The 19,396-nt window shown below is 41.6% G+C and overlaps 1 protein-coding gene across 3 annotated transcripts in view; it reads left to right on the top strand.

Moving 5' to 3' along the window:
• WDR11 (WD repeat domain 11) overlaps positions 1-12,941 on the top strand; it is a 63,248-nt gene extending 50,307 nt beyond the window's left edge. Inside the window, exons 20-29 of one of the 3 annotated variants that reach the window (XM_063625048.1) lie at positions 3,452-3,560; positions 4,461-4,523; positions 5,662-5,727; positions 6,460-6,637; positions 7,456-7,551; positions 8,048-8,213; positions 8,720-8,817; positions 9,277-9,422; positions 10,177-10,244; positions 11,972-12,941. In XM_063625048.1, coding sequence (XP_063481118.1) covers positions 3,452-3,560; positions 4,461-4,523; positions 5,662-5,727; positions 6,460-6,637; positions 7,456-7,551; positions 8,048-8,213; positions 8,720-8,817; positions 9,277-9,422; positions 10,177-10,244; positions 11,972-12,042 — 1,061 coding nt within the window. In that variant the 3' untranslated portion in view covers positions 12,043-12,941. Of the gene's footprint in view, positions 1-3,451; positions 3,561-4,460; positions 4,524-5,661; positions 5,728-6,459; positions 6,638-7,455; positions 7,552-8,047; positions 8,214-8,719; positions 8,818-9,276; positions 9,423-10,176; positions 10,257-11,971 lie in introns of those variants that run through there. The other 2 variants (XM_055247030.2, XR_010117440.1) reach the window with 2 other exon arrangements.
• Positions 12,942-19,396: the final 6,455 nt, after the last annotated feature.

The raw sequence follows: 19,396 nt of genomic DNA, 5'->3' as shown, positions 1-19,396 counted from the left end.
TTCCCATTCACTGTACACCTTTAGTGGTTTATATTCTAAGGACAGAATTGCTAAGGAATGTTGAACTTTACCGGAGTAGTTGACAGTGGCACTAGTAATTCTGAAGCTGTTTTGTGCATGTTGTAGTCTGGAACACATTAGTAACCAAATTGCAGTTTTTGGAAACCAAGATCTGTGCTGACAGAAAGGGAGATACAGATGGGAAGTGGCAGTGGTGGGAAGAAACATTCCAGGGGTGGATTTGGGTTGGTAAAAAATCATGACTTCTTGAACATGTATATTCCCTGGCTCTGCTCACAGAGTTTTCTTGCAATGACACTCAATGGCAGTGAGTGCACATGGCACCCAGATTTTACTTTGCAAGTTCCATTTCCAGGCTAAAAGGAGCCAGAGCTCTTTGGACAAAAAGTTTATTTCAAGACAGAGGCACAGAAGGTGCAAGATGGGTCTGGGGCATCTTGTGGTGCCAGAATTCAAGTAAGGAATTGAAAAACCAAGGAGGACCTGACGTAAGAGGCTTCTCCTGTCAAATTGGGGGTAGTATGAGCATCATGAAAACTAATGGTGGTATTGATGTAAGTGCAGAATACCAAAGAAACCCTCACTCCATAGTAATAGTCACAGTAAGGAAAGGGGAAGTGGGCAAGAAGCAAAAGCTCAGGTGGACAGAAGAATGCCAGCTGACAAATGCGGAAAGAATAAGATTAGAAAATCACCACTTTGCAGCCCCGATACAATAATTAATTCAAGCAAGGATCACTTGTGGATGTCAAATCACTAAGTAAAAGGATGTTTGAGAATAGGAAATTCAATCTGACAATATTTCTCCCACATATTACTTACTAATTAATTATACAAGGGAGAAGGTGCCCTGATAAGAAAGAGCTCTGGTGAATACCCCTTATCTAGATGATCAGATTTAGTGTTTCCTGTAACCAGACAGCTAACATGTTCCGTCTGGTGCAATGCAGTGAAAAGTACACAGCATACTTTGTTCAGACTCTGCCAAAAATGTTTAACCCAAATCTGATAATCAGAAAACAGACAAGTTAGAACATAGGGCATTCTCCACAGCAGCTGACCAGGACTCTTCAAAAATGAAAACGTCATGTAAGGCCAAAACCAAAAAGGAAGAGGACCATTTTAGATTGGAGTAGACTAAAGAGACATGACAATGCAGTGTACCAGCCTTGACTGGACCCCAGATTTTAAAAAATACAGCTGTCAGGACATGTGGGGAATAACAAGGGACTTTTGAATTTGGACTGCATTTTAAGTGATTTTACTGAATCAATATTAAAATTCTTGGGTGTAAAAAAATGTATTATTAAAAATATTTCCAATCACTTTCTGGCTTTTAAATTGAAAAATCCACATAAAATATTTTATGTATAATTTAATTTTTATTTAACTACATAGAATGAAGTTTTCTAAAGCAGAGCTTTCCAATAGAAACATAATGTGAGCCACATAGGTAAGTTTAAATTCTAGTATCCACATTTTAAAAAGTAAAAAGAGATGAAATTGATTTTAATTAAAATTTTATTTAAGCCAATATATCCAAAGTTTTATTTCAACATATAATCAGTATTAAAAGTTACTAGTGAGACATTTTACTTTCTTTATTCATTCTTCAAAATTCAGTGAGTATTTTACATTTATTGTAAAATAACTTGAATTGCCCTCTAAATTTATAGGATAAATTTTCAGCAGAAACAGTCAAGCTCTATTTAGATTTTATAAAATTTTCAGTTGAAAAAGTAGTCATGTATTCAAGTTGTTTCAAACATATTTAAAAGTTATCCAATGACTGAATCAATAATCACTTTTTAAGTTTAAATAAGACAGACATTCATTTCCTTCATTATACTAGCCATATTTTAAGTGACTATCATATTGGATATCATACTAGATAATTGCACAGTCCAAAGTTGATGTGGATCACTGATACGATTTGGCTCTGTGTCTCCACCCAAATCTCATGTCAAATTGTAATCCCCACAGGTCAGGGGAGGCAGCTGGTAGGGGGTGATTGGATCATGGGGGCAGATTTCCCCCTTACTGTTGTCACCATAGTAAGTGAGTTCTTAGGAGACCTGATGGCTTAAAAGTGTGGCACTTGCCCCCTCGCTCGCTCTCTCCTGCTGCCATGTAAGATGTGCCTTGCTTCCCCTTCACCTTCTGCCATGATTGTAAGTTTGCCTCCCCAGCCATATGGAACTGTGAATCAATTAAACCTCTTTTCTTTATAAATTACCCTGTCTCAGGTAGGTCTTTACAGCAGCATGAAAACAGACAAATACAGTCACTTAAATAAGCCAACACCATTTATAAGTTTGTGTCATTTTACATAATTGTATCTATTCAAGGGATCCATGGATAAAGGCTCTTCAGGATTCTGGAGTGGAGTTGGTAGTAAGGCCAAGTTGTAAAAGCCAGGGCATCCCTAGAAAATTGGAGCAAAGGTCGAGTCCGATAGAGTGTAGGGTGGTCAGAGCAGAGCTGCTGGACATTGCAGCCTTTAGGTCTTCTGCTTCTTTGCACTGAAACATGTTGGCAACTAGGCAAATCTTGTTTGTTAGTGTTCTAAGTAAGCCACCTGCTGGATGTGGGGGATGCTAGGGCCTAGAGTCTAAGAAGATAGCCCCTGTGTTCAAGTTACCTTTATAAGTGAGACCTGGGAATGCTAGTGATCACAGGTGGCGTGATCCCTTCAGTGACATACTCAAGGTCGATAGGCCATGTTAGTTGAATAGTCTCGGAAAAACAAAAGTACAAAAGGTACGTACAGGTAAATATATTTATTTTTAATATTTAAAAATAATGAACTTTGTTGCTATTTGTTGAATCATTGCATTGAATCCTTTATTCAAGTAGTACCAGAGTTGTATTCCACACAGGATACTTAAATTTAAAAGGGGAAAAGAAGGCCAGGCGTGGTGGCTTATGCCTATAATCCCAGCACTTTGGGAGGCCAAGGTGGGCAGATCACCTGAGGTCAGGAGTTTGAGACCAGCCTGGCCAACATGGTGAAACCCCATCTCTACTAAAAATGCAAAAATTAGCCAGGCATGGTGGCAGGTGCTTGTAATCCCAGTTACTTGGGAGGCTGAGGCAGGAGAATCGCTTGAACCCGGGAGGCAGAGGTTGCAGTGAGCCGAGATCACACCACTGCACTCCAGCCTAGGTGACAGAGCGAGGCGTTGTCTCAAAAAAAAAATAAAAAATAAAAAAAAGGGGAAAAGAAGAATATGTTAATCAGATTTGAATGCAGAGACTCTCTCTGCTCTTGGCTTGTGTTTCTTAAGCAGTGACTACATTGAATATACTCTCAGGTGTTCCAGATTTACCTGTTGCTCTTTGCTGACTACTCTGTAAATGGTTTATAGCTGAAGCTTCATTGTAGTATAAAACTTCATTTTATTTTTAAAAACCTTTCTTTGTTGTCTAGAGCCTGTGTGGTGCCCCTATCTCCTTGTTCCAAGGGCCTCTCTTGTCTTGAAAGCCTTCTTATTACACCAGCCTTGGAATGGACAGTATTCTTTGGACATTTCTCATGTGTAAGTTTTTTCATTTTTCTTTTTCTTTCATAATTTACTTGGGGTTGAAAGACACCCATGAATGTCAGCCATGGCCTGTACTCCAGCATTTAAAGGGAATGGAGCCTTTAAAGCCGAGAGAAGGCAGAGACACTACAGAATTGCCAGGCTGCCTCTGGGTTCCCAGGGGCCTTTGTGGAAGTGTGGGTCAGTGAGGAGCTGTGAGGGCGTGTATTGCTCTCAGGTGGCTGTGTGCTTGTCTTATGGTCTGAACATGGATGTGTCGTGATGATGAAAAGGATGCGTGTGAAGAGGGCAATGGAAGGCAGGAGAATTTGGAGCCAGGCACATTCTTTTTAAAAGCAGCATCATTAGCTTCAGGGATATACTGTGTCTTATAAATCTCAATATTTGCCTCATTGCAAAAAAATATTCACAGAAACTATTAGTGATTATTAATTAAGTTCACAAATATTACTGAACTCCTGCCATGTGCAGCACGGATGGGGGATTTAAAAATAATGCCAGGAAGTGTCTGTTCTCCAAGCACTGTCTCCTCAGAATATTCATTCTGCAGAGATCAGTGAATGAGCAGATTCCTTTAGTAACATTAAGTTCTTCATTAAAAGGAATCTAAACCTGATAGATTTTAAGGCCTGCTTATAAATTTCCTGGTTTCTTGAAAGCCAAGGAGACTTTCTTTACTCATTTTCTTGTTTTTGACTCAATAAGATAAAAGCAGATATTAAAGTTGATTGGTGGGGTCCTGAGTAGATTTTTGTTATTTTGGTCTATAACCAGATTTCTAACCGAGAACTACAAAGAAGGTCATCTCTATATTAACACAACTTTTTTCAGGTGAAGAAATACATGGTTTTAAGTGAAGAGATAATGAACTCATTCAAAATTTTTTCTTTACAGTGACTATCCAGAAAATGAAGAAATAAAGAATCTCCTCCAAGAACAGTTGAATTCATTGTCTAAGTAAGCACTCCATGTTTTAGTAGAAGATAGGAATATGAGAAAGAAAAATACAATTCAACTTTTCAAAATTAAAATGTTATGTTTTAGAAAATATTAGTGGCCCAAGAAGAGACCATTCTGTTTAGAGGTTTGCTTCCCTTTAGAGTCTGTGTTTTGCAGAAAAAGTACTTATTCAGTAGTTATAGTGACAGAGCGTCTGTCTTCACCAAGTTCATGAGCACCAGCTGCTCTGGTCTCACATCAAGGCAGGACTAGATGCATAGTGTGAGCATCCTTGTAGCTCAGCTTGCCTCTACTACAAACCTCCACGAAGCCTCACAGTGGGAGACAAATCGCAGGGTGATTCTGGGTCTGCTTCCCGCTTCTAAAATGAGTTCTCTGTGTCAGGTGCTGGTGTGCACAAGTCTGGCTAAGAAATTAATGTGCTCCCTAGAGCCAAGGGCATTTAACAGAATGTACTGGGAATAAGGAAAAAATACGGGTCTACAAGGAGTTCTTGGGGAAAGCATAACACATTTTTGCAATCTAGAATCTGTTACATATAATTATACTATTTAACAAATTAAGCATGATATTTTATTGATGTAAAATTCAAAATAAGTTTTTTCTATGCAAAGATTAACATTTATGTTTAAATGGGAAACTATAGATTTAAAGAATGTCTTCCTTTCTGTTCTGTGAATATTCAGTATTTTACTATTTTAGAAATATGAATGTATAAAAGCACTAGCCATTCTTCCTTAGATACTTTATTTTTGGAATAGTTTCAGAGTAAATTACAAATGTCATCTTCTTTAAAGTATTTACTGTTCTTGATGATTTTGTCAACAATGGCATTCTTGTTCCAGTAGTTAGGCAGCTGCTACTTTCAAAAACTGTTGTAAGCCTATAAACCAGAAATGAGAGCGCTGCAGCTCCCTGTGGTAGCTGAAAGCTGCTGCTTCTCCAAGCCTTGAGAACACTCAGCCTCCTTCAACTTTTATAATTTCAGGGTTATGGTAAAGTACCTTGTCTTGTGTAAATTCTAAACATGTTATTTGACTGGAATTTTTCATTTCAAGCGTATATTGATCAACCCCCATGCTTTACTGTTTGATTGAAAACTTTTGTCTTACTTTTGTCCGGATTCCTTCCACAGTGACATAAAGAAACTGTTGCTTGATCCAGAATTCACTCTCTTGCAGAGGTGCCTGCTTGTTTCAAGGTAATATTGTTTGATCTATTCTGTATAAGAGATAGGATTTCAAGTTAACTCATTTCTTTTAAGGGTTTTTAGTTACAAACACTTAGATTTTAGAAAAATGTATCAGTTCATCCTTTAGATTGAACTTAAAATAATTTTGACAGTAGTAATAACAAATAGGGAAAAAATCAAATTGCATTTTAAATGTGAGATCTGGGCCTTCTCTCTGGAAAGCACTCCCTCCTACAGCTTTTTAAAATATGTTTTAAAATATCAGATACAGATATATTTAAATATACCAATAAATTATATTTAGAAGTGATAACCTCTATATCCTGACTTACAGTAGAGTTTGTCACTTATAAAAAAGACTCCTCTCCCCACAGAATAGATAGCACATTACTTTCATACCTTAGCTAGCCAGTTATCCCAGAGGAACTTCTTCCTAATGTGAATCAATGGCCCACATTGAAAGGTGTGCTAATGGCAAACCAGGTAAATAATTGTTCTTAACACAGAACGGAAAGATGTTGAGGTCTGAAGGGGTCCTGTGCAGTCAGGCCCCTGTATTGTTGGAGGCCCAGTAGCAGGGCTGGGAACTTGCTGCCTCTCCCTTTCACCCTGCAAGGCCCCATGCCAGTATCCCAGTGGATACGTGACAACACTCCCTTCCAGTCCTTCAGTCTACTCTAGGAAGCCATCCAGGCCAGGTGTGCTGTGAGAGTAGTCGAAACTTTGCTTCATCCTTGCCAGGCTCTATGGTGATGAATCGGAGCTGCACTTCTGGACTGTCGCTGCCCACTACCTGCACAGCTTATCCCAGGAAAAGTCAGCCAGCACAATAGCTCCTAAAGAAGCTGTTCCTCGAGACAAACTGAGCAACCCACTGGATATATGCTATGATGTGCTCTGCGAAAATGCCTACTTTCAGGTAGTCTGCTTCACACAGCAAAACCTTTAGAGCTGTCATCTTGATTACTTATATCTTTGTCAGTATCTTAAACTTGGGAAACTTTCAAACTAAGTTACTGTTCAGTAATAGAAATAAGCCCTTGAAAATTAGCTGGGTGTGGTGGCACATGCCTGTAGTCCCAGCTACTCAGGAGGCTGAGGAAGGAGAATCACTTGAACCCGGGAGGCGGAGGTTGCAGTGAGCTGAGATCATGCCACTGCATTCCAGCCTGGGCAACAGAGCAAGACTCTGTCTCCAAAAAAAAAAAAAAAAAAAAGAAAAGAAAGAAGCCCTTGGTACATTTGCATTAAAAAAAAAGCCTGATTCAAGATTTGAAAAGCTCATAGACAATTACTGAGTTTTTTACTAAACATTAAAATGTTATTATTAAACAGTCTTAATTGTTTGTCTTACATTTTTAACTTAGCTTCATTTTAATTCTGTCGTTAATTTTCTATAAATAACAAATACTTTATACACTTGATTTGAATTTGCTGTCCGCATGATAATTTCTTTAACCTCCTGCAGAATACTTCAGTGTACATAGGTTTTGTATCCAGCTCTACTTAAGTGTCAGTTTCTATAGGCAGGCAGGTGTGCATTCAAGTGATAATATCTATCAACATTTCTTCTGTTCAAATTCTTATTAAATGTTTGGAGTGCTGTAAAATTGATTATCTAGTAACCTGAAAAGTCAAAGTAGTTTATTAAAATGATCTTATTAAGTACAGTAAAATTTAAATAATTCCAAACTCTTATAGTCCAGGCTTAATTTTTCTTTTTTTTTCCAATTCTAGAAATTTCAGCTAGAAAGGGTTAATCTACAGGAAGTGAAACGGTCAACTTATGATCATACAAGGAAATGTACAGACCAGCTACTACTCTTGGGTCAAGTATGTCAGTTTTTATAACTCTACATGCTTCATTAAATTGCTAGTTAATTCGTATTTCAGAGCAATATATCTGTATGTATATATCTCATAATATTTTCCCCTTGAATGTACCTCCTTCCCTGTAGACAGTTTAGGCCTTCTTTCAAAATAATACCAATAAACCTCATAAGAAAAAAACATATGGTTAACCAGCTTGTAATTTAGACTTCCATAATGCCCAGTGGAGCCCAGCTATTTGTTTTGTTTTGTTTTGTTTTTGTGTCTGAATTGACTGGTGCAAAGCTAAAATAGGCAATTACTCGAGCACCTAGATACACCAGACTCTGGCTTTATGTTTGTCTCAAAAGAGTAGTGTAGCATCTCTGTTTGTAAACAAAATATTCAATTGCATTTTTTGAAAATGAGTGTTTTCCTTTAGTTTTCCACATTATGAATTTTAAAAAGTTATGTTGGAGGAAAATGTTCTCATAATTAGAAAAACCGTTTCTCTTACTAGACAGACAGAGCTGTGCAGTTGCTGTTGGAAACAAGTGCAGATAATCAGCATTATTACTGTGATTCATTGAAAGCCTGTTTAGTCACTACTGTCACCTCATCAGGCCCCTCTCAGAGCACCATTAAGTTGGTAGCAACGAATATGATTGCCAATGGCAAATTGGCAGGTAAGGCACACTTGATGTATTTGTCATCTCTCTGAAAAATGAGACCTTGTTCCCAGCAAAGTATTTTATTAGTAGGAACATTTCTTTCTTTTTTACATATGCTGAAGAAAAATAGAAAAATTACTGCTACCTATAAATCAGATGATTATAATTGTCTAAACCAGAATTAATTGTTTACACTTTACAGAGTGAAAGGGGGCGCTGTTAATAATTGCCGAGATCATAGGCATAAATCCACCAATCCTAGGCAAACCAGAACAATAAAACCTTGAGAGAACTGTGCTCTCCCTACTTATTCTCCAGACTGTATTGTGCTTCCTACCCTGGTTACTTGAGTAATAACAGTAAAACTCTTAATATTATGTTTCAAAATTTAAATAAAGAATGTCTTCAGTAGGTATAAAATGGGCAAGACTAGATAAGGTCAAATGGGGATTTAACTTTTTAATGACTTCTCAGAGAAGGAGCTGCAATGTCACTTGAGGCGATGCGCTTTTGTCTTTCAGAGGGCGTTCAGTTGCTCTGCCTGATAGACAAGGCTGCAGATGCCTGCCGCTACCTGCAGACATACGGCGAGTGGAATCGGGCGGCATGGCTGGCAAAAGTAGGTGGTTCCAAGTTCCAATAGGTGCCCTCAACATTTGGGATAGAAAGCTGAGTCCTGAACTTTGGACTTATGACTTAGAAACATTTTTTGGCCTGCAAAGCTGCTTTGCAAATAGTGTCTTGAGACCTTCATCCTTTTCCTATTCTTTATGAGTGTAAATTGCATTACTTATTTAAAAATGGATCTTGCATTGGTAGCAATTAAGTAAAAGCAGCTGCCTCCTCTTCCTCCCAGAGTCTGAGCCGAAACTACAGTCCAGAGGTATAGCCAGGCCCTGGGTCCTGTAGGCACAGACTGTTATCATCATTCAGAGTATGCAGCAGCTTCAGGGCAGTGTGCTAGTCAAGCAGAGCCTAGCCTGTGTTTCATAGAAACATATCTCACTTTAACTGAATTACTATTTTTTCTTTATAGAGTGCAGGATGTTTTTGTTGTTAACACGGGCATCTTTCTCAGGTCCGTTTGAATCCTGAGGAGTGTGCCGATGTTTTAAAGCGGTGGGTTGACCACCTTTGTTCTCCACAAGTCAATCAGAAATCAAAGGCTCTCCTGGTCCTCCTCTCTCTGGGCTGCTTTTTCAGCGTGGCAGAGATGCTTCACAGGTAAACCGAGAGTTCACATGGGCTGCTCAGGCCTGCCCATGAGCAGTCACTTCATGTTCTCTCGCGGTTCTTGCAGGTGATGGTACTCAATGTGTAAAGTGAAAGGAGAAGTATACATTTCAGGTTTGTCAAAAAACCCAAAGGAGAATGGAGCTGTCCATGTTCATTACGTCTTCATTTGGTCTAGGAGCTATGATAGTTTCCTACTAATATACTGATCAGACCTAACAGCACCTAGTAAAAAGGAATTTAAAAGTCTTCAGAGAATTGGGGTCCATTCAGCTTTGACTAGAGCAACTGAGAGGAGGCCCAGAGAGCAGGGGGAGAGGTGACAGAAGGCATAGTGAGGTGGAGACATCCCGTCTGAAAATCTGGAAGAGGAATAACCATCACTAATTGTGGAGCATTTCATTTATTCAAAACTAAGGGAGGTAGATTAAGGAAATATGACAAAAGATTACTTGTCAACTCTGGACAGTGGGTACATGGGCACTTGTCATGTCTCTGTAGATTTTTGTGTATTTAAACCATTTCACAATTTTTTACAGTATTAATTTTAAAAAGCTTGGGTTTGGAGATGTGAGTATTCTTCCCTCCTTTTTTTAATAAACCAGGGCTTAGAAAAGTGCTTGTATCTTAATGCAGTACACAGGTTTCCAGGGAAAATGTGTAAATGTCTTTATACCCTTCGATGCTGCTGCCCACCAGTGACATAAGTCACAAAGCATAACTCTTGTTTTGTTCTGTTGAGCAGCATGAGATACTTTGATAGAGCGGCCTTATTTGTGGAAGCTTGCCTCAAGTATGGAGCATTTGAAGTCACTGAGGACACAGATATCCTTTGCAAGGCTGTTCATAGTGACGAGGAAGAAAGTGACATGCATGGGTTTTGGAATTTCCCTTAGTTGTGCTTCCTGGACAGGAACTATATTATATTGTGAAAGATCCATGTTCTGATTTTCTGATTCACCAAAGCCAGGCAAGAGGGAGAAATTAGAGGACAAAGAATCAGATAAGAAGGTGGCTGCACCATGGGCGTCAGCTTTGACTAGGATGGAGGGAGGGAGGAAGGACTATAGAGGACAGGGCCCCCAAGTCTTGTTTGAACTTAAAAAGAAGATGAAGGAATGATTTGGGAAACAGGTAGAAGGACCTGGTACTTTCAAATAGTACTTTTCCAAGACCAGGCATTCCATGGAATAAGTTTTATATATTTATCTAGAAAAAATATACTGGAATAACTAAAAACTCCCACGATCACCTCTAGTGACAATATGATATGGGACAAAATACAGCACTTAAAGAGGGGTGTTGCTCAGGCCAGCCGCTATGATCCACCCATCAGCCAGAACGTTTTATTTCTTCTAAATGTCACTTGAGCAACATTGGTTTCTTTGAAAAGAATGAACTTGAGAATGCAACTCCCAGGACCAGAAACGAATGAACTTGGGCCAGTGCTTGCGTGGTCCTGCTGCTGCTCACTGCACTTTGCTTCAAATTCTTACATTTGCTCTCATTTCTACATGGCAGGTACTTGGTTCTCTCTCTCTTTCTCCCTCTTTCTCTCTCTGTGGGTGTTTATAATTTTTTTTTTTTTTTACAGAAAATTAAACTAAACTAAATTTTTTTTTTCCTTTTTTGAGGTAAGGTCTCACTCTTCTGCCCAGACTGGAGTGAGTGGCATGATCATGGCTCACTACAGCCTTGACTTCCTGGACTCAAGCAATCCTGCCACCTCATCCTCCCCAGTAGCTGGGACCACAGGTCCACACCATTGCGCCTGGCTTTTTTTTTTTTTTTTTTTTTTTTTTTTTTTTTTTTTGGGTAGTGACCCAGGTCTAACTATGTTGCCCAGGCTGGTCTTGAACTCCTAGCTCAAGCAATCCTCTCACCTTGGCCTCCCAAAGTGCTGAGATTACAGGCATGAGCCACCCAGCCCTACACTGAAAGTTTTTTAAAATTAAAGTAAAGCCTGAGCCTACTCAAGATCATGCACGTAGTCATTGGGAAGGTGACTGGTTCAGTGTATCCATTTTGAGGATCAAAGCATCAGCACAGAGTACCCAATAGGCTGTTTAAAAAAATAAAAATAAAAAAACAATAGGACAGGGCTTTCTAAAAACCCAACATCCAGATATAGGGAACATTCAGAAATAAATATCTGCCCCCAAACTGCCAGCCTCACAGACTTTCAAATGGAAGGAGGATATGCAGGTCAAGTTTCTCCTCTCTTATCATTCATCTTCCAATATTTAGTTGAGTGTAGGTCATGGGAGAATCTGGGAGGAGGTTGGTTGGGTCTTCTGGAAGGAGAAGCTTTGGACTCAGCTGGTGCGAAAGGTAATGATGGTACAGACTGAGACATGGCGTCCTGTGGCCGGGAATCACCCTCCGCCCGCGAAAAGGCTCCTGTGTTCATCCTGTGCTGCCCGCTATGGACGCCAGGTCCCTTCCGAGCAGCCAGCAGAGCAGACGCAACTCACCTTTCCTGCTTCTGGGAGCCTGTGAAGAGTCTCATCACAGCCCTTTTTACTCTTCTTTTCCTTAACTATGGTTTACAGAAACTCATCACTGCTATATATGCAGATTATGCCCGGAGTTTGAAGAACCTCAGTTTTAAGCAGGGAGCAGTTCTCTTTGCTTCAAAAGCCGGAGCAGCTGGCAAAGACTTATTGAATGAGCTTGAGTCCCTCAAGGAAGAACCCATCGAAGAGTGACAGCTTAATAAATGCCAGGGAATCTGACCTGGAAGGCAGATGGGAGGGGCTGGTCTGGCTGTGGTCACCGTCACAGTCCAGGATGAAGAGGAATACGGGGTCCTGTGAGCTGTTTGACCACTGTTCTAAGGCTATGTGTGCCCAAAAGCACATGAGCATCTATGTGGAGAGTAAGTTTATATCCTGTGTTGGTCTCAGAAAGAATGTGAATGCTTAAGATTTTGAAAGTACATAATATTTTATACTTTTGGAGAGAGCTTTAAGAGTCCCTGGAAATACTTTTTAATTTTTTTAACTTAAAATTCAAGAGACTGAATCACTTTTCTCATTGATTAAATGTAAAGATGATTGAGAAACCTATAATAAATGAAAGTTGTGAGATGTTGTCTCAAATATACGCTGTGCCTGTACTTATATACAGTCTTTCAAGATACAAACAAGGCAGAAACATTTAAACTAGTATTAAAGATAGCTTACCAAAGCATTTTTTGTTTTCTTACCTTGAAAACACAGAACTGTTAATTCCTTGGTTTAAGCAGTCGCTAAGTTTTGTAATTTTAGGCTCAGAGGCTCATAGGAGGTTTTAAGATTTATGTTTAGTCCGATAGGTGAGGTCTTTGATATTTCGAATTTTAATTCCTTTTATGATACATCACAGTAACCTCATTTTTGAAGTCTTTGTACTTTAATGTTCTCTCTGATCTAACAGTTGAAGTATGAGGTGTAACTATTATAAATTATTGCTGAAAACGTAAATATCTGTAGCTTACAAACATGATAAATAAATTAAAAATTCCCTCCAGGCCTTTGTGTTCTCTGCATTGCTGTGCCTGAGGCCACGTGATGAGCTGGCTCCTTAGGAGTCATCTGGTCGCCCAGCCTCTAAAGCCTGGCTGCTCCTGCTGTATCCAGAGAAACCCATATGTGGGAATCCCATGGGTGCGGCACAGGGCAGGAAGGACACCCACACCCCGGGCAAGTCTACCTCTGCGTTCCGGAGTGGGAATGTGGCTTAGTGCACAGCTCTTGGAGATGAGGGGGTGAGCACTTACGTCTTTTCCCTCCTGAGCCTGCTGGGTGACACATCATACCCACCAAGAGGTACAATTTTTAAAGAGAAGAATAGCCTCTTTCTACCCTTAGACCAACCAGTCTGACACCCTCTGCCAAGGAACTGAGCTCCATGGAAAGGAAGGCTTGTTCCAGGAATATTTGTCCCTAGCTCGGTGCTTTGGCAAGCAGTTCTGTGTCCAGAGTTGGTTCCTTCTGGGGGGTTCTTGGTCTCGCTGACTTCAAGAATGAAGCCGTGGACCTTTGCGGTGAGTGTTACAGCTCTTAAAGGTGGCACAGACCCAAAGAGTGAGCAGCAGCAAGATTTATTGTGAAGAGTGAAAGAACAAAGCTTCCACAGCATGGAAGGGGACCCCGAGCGGGTTGCTACTGCTGGCTGGGATGGCCAGCTTTTATTCCCTTAATTGTCCCTGCCCACATTCTGCTGATTGGTCCATTTTACAGAGTGCTGATTGGTCCATTTTACAGAGTGCTGATGGGTGCGTTTACAATCCTTTAGCTAGACACAGAGCACTGATTGGTGTGTTTTTACAGAGTGCTGATTGGTGCATTTACAATCCTTTAGCTAGACACAGAGCGCTGATTGGTGCATTACAATCCTTTAGTTAGACAGAAAAGTTCTCCAAGTACCCACTCGACCCAGGAAGTCCAGCTGGCTTCACCTCTCAGTTCTAGAAGAAATTCAGGATCCATTATTGGTCCTGTACCTGGCTCATGTTTCCTGCCCTTTCTTTGCCTAGACACACTGCAGTAGACTTTCTAAAGTCCACGGGCAAGCACAGCTTTCTTTATTATTTGTCCAGATTTCCTTATTCAATCATTGTCTTAGCTTTGGCTGCTATAACCAAATACATAGACTGAGTAGCTTAAACAACAGATATTTATCTCATAGTTCTAGAGGCTGGAGGTCCGAGACCAAGGTGCCAGCAGATTTGTTCCTGGTGAGGAACTTCCTGGCTTGTAGAGCGCTGCCTTCTTGCTGCATACTCATGTGGCCTTTCCTGTACATATGCACGTGAAACCAGCAGCACTCTCTGTCTTCCCCTTATATGGGCCCTAATCCCATCATGGGGTCAACCTCAGCCTAATTACTTCCAAAAGGCTGAACCCTCAAATATCACACTGGACGATAAGGCTTCAACATGTGAATTACCAAACTTACGAAGCAGAGAGAAAGAAGAAACTTTATACCAGAGTCATGCATTCTGAAAAATGAAAATACTTTGGATTAAAGCCAACAAATAGGTACTAAGGCATTGCCTGATGGTGACAGCGAAGCAGGGCCAGGCACGGCAGCTCGGTGTAAACACAGTGAGCAGACAAGGCCCAGAGCCTGGGTTTGTGTCAGTCCAGCTGGCTAGAGTAGCAGTTAGGACTCGCATGGGGACACAGAGACCAAGCCTATGTCGAGACACAACTGAAAATCCCCTTCCAAACAGAACAGGTGATCTGTGGTGATATTCATGGCCACATTGCTGAAAACTGCCATACTCGCCTCCATCAAGCATTAGAAATCAAGAGCTGAACAAGTGTGAATCATTTTTCACGTTTAGCCTTTCTGAATATCTTTTCATGAAAGATCGTTAAGAATATGTGTTGTCAACACACTAATGAGGTGGCTTCACGAGCTGAAACAAGCAGCTGAAATTGGGAATAAGACTGAGAATGACTTGAGGGCAGCAGACCCTGGCCCCAGTGCCAGCCCCCACAGAAGCTGCTGGGCAAGGCCTGGGCCCTTCCCTTTGCCACAAAGCCTGGGTAGGGGTGGAGGAGCCACTCTGGAGGTGGGGCTTCAGGAAGAAGGTCAGGTGGTGGGTGGTAGGTGCTTCCCCTTGGCTGGTCTCAGAGCCATTTCCTACTGCTCACTGTTACCTTTTTCCTGCTCTGTTGCTAATGAAATGCTCTGCCAAATGTGGCTGGCTGCCCCACCACGGTCTTGCTCTAGGTTTAATCATTGCTTTGGACGTAGTCGCAGGACATTTTGTTCTTTCAAAAGAGATAACAGAGCAGATTCATACAAGCCTAATGTCCCTCTCACACATGTACCTGATCAGAAGGTCTCAACATGTAGATACAATGAAATAAGAAAACAATTTCTCTCTCATCTATTTATTTCCTGAGGCTTCCTCTTGCCTCAGGATGGTGTTGGGTTTCAGTGAATCCTGAGCTCTGTGACTACCCAGGATATTCCATTCTCAGCAACAGGATGTGATTGAAGTAAAGCATTCAGGCACAAACTTGTAACTGTGCTGCTGAAATAAAAGAGGGCCACGCAGGGAAGGCACCCAAGGGAGAATGTTCCAGGCAATGGGGCCGTTTCTCTGGGAGCCTGCATGAGATTATTTTGACTGACTCAAAATGACTTGTGAATGAAAGAACCCTTTTAATTAAAACGTAATGGCAGTTTTAATCGATGACATGTTGCTGCCACTTTAAAAGAAGGAAGGAGGAGCTGGGCTTTTGGAAGGCACTTCTCCTGAAAACTGCTGGAATCCAGTGAGATGTCAGGTCTAAGAGAAAATCAGAAGGGCAGACAGCCGCCGCCTCGCCTTGCCTTTCCTGCAAGGGTCCTGCATATTTTCTTTCCTTCCATGTCTGTTTGGTCAGCACGCAGCATGCATTCAAAATAACCCAGGAAATCCCATCTTTTCTCCCGCTGAGAGATGGTGAGTGACTGAGGCTCTTACAGGAGTCCTTGAGGGCAATTTCAGGCCTTTCTCTTTGGTGTTTGGCGTCATGCCTAAAAATGCCAAATAAAAACCACCCCCACCTTATTTTTTTCAAGAACATTGAGAAATATGACTTAAGATAAAATATGTCCTAAGTGTAAGAGAAAGAAGGACATTCTGGGTTCCACAGGTGGCCTGGCATGATTTTTAGCTTTCCCATCTTCCATACTTAAAGTGAGCAAAGCCAAGGACAATTAAAGAGCCTCAAATTGCCGGGCGCGGTGGCTCACACCTGTAATCCCAGCACTTCGGGAGGCCGAGGCGGGCAGCTTGCCGGAGCTCGGGAGTTCGAGACCAGCCTCGGCAACATGGTGAAACCCCATCTCTACTAAAATACAAAAAAAAAAAAAAAAATAGCTGGGTGTGGTGGTGTGCACCTGTAGTCCCAGCTACTCGGGAGGCTGAGGGAGGAGAATTGCTTGAACCTGGGAGGCAGAGGTTGAGGTGTGCTGAGATGGCACCACTGCACTCCAGCCTGGGCGACGGCGAGACTCCGTCTCTTAAAGAAAGAAAGGAAAGAAAGAGAGAGAGAGAAAGAAAGAAAGAAAGAGAAAGAAAGAAAGAGAAAGAAAGAAAGAAGAAAGAAAAAGAAAAGAAAGAAAGAAAAGGAAAGAAAGAAGAAAGAAAGAAGAAAGAAGAAAGAAAAAGAAAGAAAGAAAGAAGAAAGAAAGAAAGAAGAAAGAAAGAAAGAAAGAAAGAGAAAGAAAGAAAGAAAAAAAGAAGCTCAAATTAGCCGGATGTGGTGGCGGGCACCTATATTCCCAGCTGCTTGGGAGGCTGAGGCAAGAGAACCGCTTGAACCCGAGAAAAGGAGGTTGCAGTGAGCTGAGGCAGAATCGTTTGAACCTGGGAAAAGGAGGTTGCAGTGAGCTGAGATTGCACCACTGCACTCCAGCCTGGGCAACAAGAGCAAAACTCCGTCTCAAGAAAAAAAAAAGAGGCTCTGATGGGCTGCTTCAGAAAGACAGGATTTGAACAAATCGCTGAGAATTTAAGAACAGATAAAAAGACAATCCTCAGTAGTCACTGCCTTAAAAATGCAACCAGACTTTGGGAGGCTGAGGCAGGCAGATCACAAAGTCAAGAGATTGAGACCATCCTGGCCAACATGGTGAAACCCTATCTCTATTGAAAATAGAAAAAATTAGCTGGGTGTGGTGGCACGTGCCTGTAGTCCCAGCTACTCGGGAGGCTGAGGCAGGAGAATCACTTGAACCCAGGAGGCAGAGGTTGCAGTGAGCTGAGATCGTACCACTGCAGTCCAGCCTGGCACAGAGCGAGACTCCGTCTCAAAACCCAAAACAAAAACAAAATGTAACCAGAGGGGTCAATTTTCTCTTTGCAGTTAGGGTATTTTTTTGTTTTGTTTTGTTTTTGTTTTTGTTTTTGTTTTCAGACGGAGTCTCGCTCTGTCGCCAGGCTGGAGTGCAGTGGCTCACTGCAACCTCTGCCTCCCAGGTTCAAGCGATTCTCCTGCCTCAGCCTCCCGAGTAGCTGGGACTACAGGCGCATGCCACCATGCCCAGCTAATTTTTTTGTATTTTCAATAGAGACGGGGTTTCACCATGTTGGCCAGGATGGTCTCGATCTCTTGACCTCGTGATCTGCCCGCCTTGGCCTCCCAAAGTGCTGGGATTGCAGGCATGAGCCACACTTGAAGCAAGGCAGCCGACGTGAAAGCAGAGAGAGAAAAGCTACACACGATGCGGCCTCTGCTGTTCCTGTTCCTGGTCAGTGATGTTGCAGGTTTAGGGTCAGCAAACCACAGCCGGCAGCCCGAATCCCTGCCTCTTTCTAGAAATATGGCGTTACTGCAACAAAACTGTGCCCACCTGTTCATTGCCTGGCTGTTTTCAATGATAGGGTTGAAAAGCTAGAAGGGAATCAAGTGGCCTGAAAAGCCTAAAATATTTACTATCTGGGCCTTTACAGAAAAATAGTTCAATAACTCCTTCTCTAGGGTCGAAATGCTTCCTGGTGATGAAATCTCAGCTGTCCAACTGCCGTATTGTTTACAGACTGGTTTGAGGTCCTTTGTAATTTTTCTACAGCGAGGTGCATTAGAACCTACCTCCTTAGAAGGTTGTTGTTATAAGCTCTGTCCCATCTGGCTTCTTCCTAGGCCCAAGTTGCCGTGGGAATGGGCCCAGGAGACTTCAGGGTTTATCGGCCAGGCTGACCTTAGTCTTATTGTTGATAAATCTGAGGTAAAAGGCATCAACAGCTGATTGAAAAGTTTAACTCCAAGTGCCGTTTCATTATCAAATATTTTTAAGCAAATCTCCATTTTACTCCAGATACTTCTGAACACGTTCTGCTATGAGATCTTCATTTTATTCCAATCTTTTGCATTCTACCATATTTTTAAGCCAAAATACTTCAGGCATGCTAGAAGATGAAAAAGTATTTATGTTCCAAATAAGTGGCATGCACTACTGTCATAGAAGAGAATCCATGGGGTGCAGGGACGCACGTACGTCCCGCTTGGGAAGCACATCTCAGGTCAGGGACTTCTACAGGGTCCAATGACTGGGGCTTCAAATAATCCCACAGAGCTGGGCCAGGAAGTAGAACAATAATTAGAAGTGAAAAATGGACAAGTCTGCAATATAATCCAATGGAGACAATTCATGGAGGAAACTGGCAAACCATTACATTTGCACAGGTATGTTATGGAAGGAAGGGAGGGAATCCTAAGAAACAAGAGATTTCTTAAGGCTGATTGGGGAGACATGACGCAGATCATTTTCTTAAGAACTATCTGCCCAACAACACAATTGAGTCCTCCAGATTTTTACTTCCCAGTGTTCTTCAAAAATGTGTATCAATCAGGAATTTATTTGAAGAACAGCTCCTCGTTTGAAGTTGCTGATCTTTGCTTAGAACAGGCCAAGGAAAATATACCTCATCCGGTTAAGGAGTTAGAAAGCTGTTCCAGCAGATCATATTGTAGCAAACCTGACATAAGTTCATTTGAATGCTAAGGATCTGATCTGAGCTTGTGTTTCTGGAATTGCCAATGCACATTTCAGAGGGCCTCAATAACTGTCAGCCAAGCCTTGGTTTTCCTTTTTGCCTTTGGCAAACCCACTCAGAAATGGTTCTAAACACAAGGACCAGAGATGCGGAACAGGGTGAAAGCAGCGGGGCTGGGAACACCTGCTTCCCGGCAATCTGGCTGCCTGGCCTTGGACAAGTTATCACCTGAGTCTCACTTGTAAAATGGTGATAATAGGGTCTTCCTCCAGGGGTGGCTGAGAGTCAGAGAAGGGAGCTGCGAGGGCTTGTCAAGATCAGGGATCTGTCAGCTTAGCTGCTCCTGGGAAGGAGGCTGAGACTCACATTGTCAGCTTTCACTCACTAAAGAGAGTCTTGCTTGAGGGGCTTAGACAAGCAGGAGCTGGGATTAGAGTGGGTGGGACTGGGAAGGAGAGAGAGAAAAAAGGAAAGAAGCAAA

This window comes from Symphalangus syndactylus, chromosome 2 (genome assembly GCF_028878055.3).
Source record: "Symphalangus syndactylus isolate Jambi chromosome 2, NHGRI_mSymSyn1-v2.1_pri, whole genome shotgun sequence".
Classification (NCBI taxonomy): Eukaryota; Metazoa; Chordata; class Mammalia; order Primates; family Hylobatidae; genus Symphalangus; species Symphalangus syndactylus.
The sequence above is the reverse complement of the archived record's forward strand: the minus strand, read 5'-3'. Positions and strand labels throughout refer to the sequence as shown.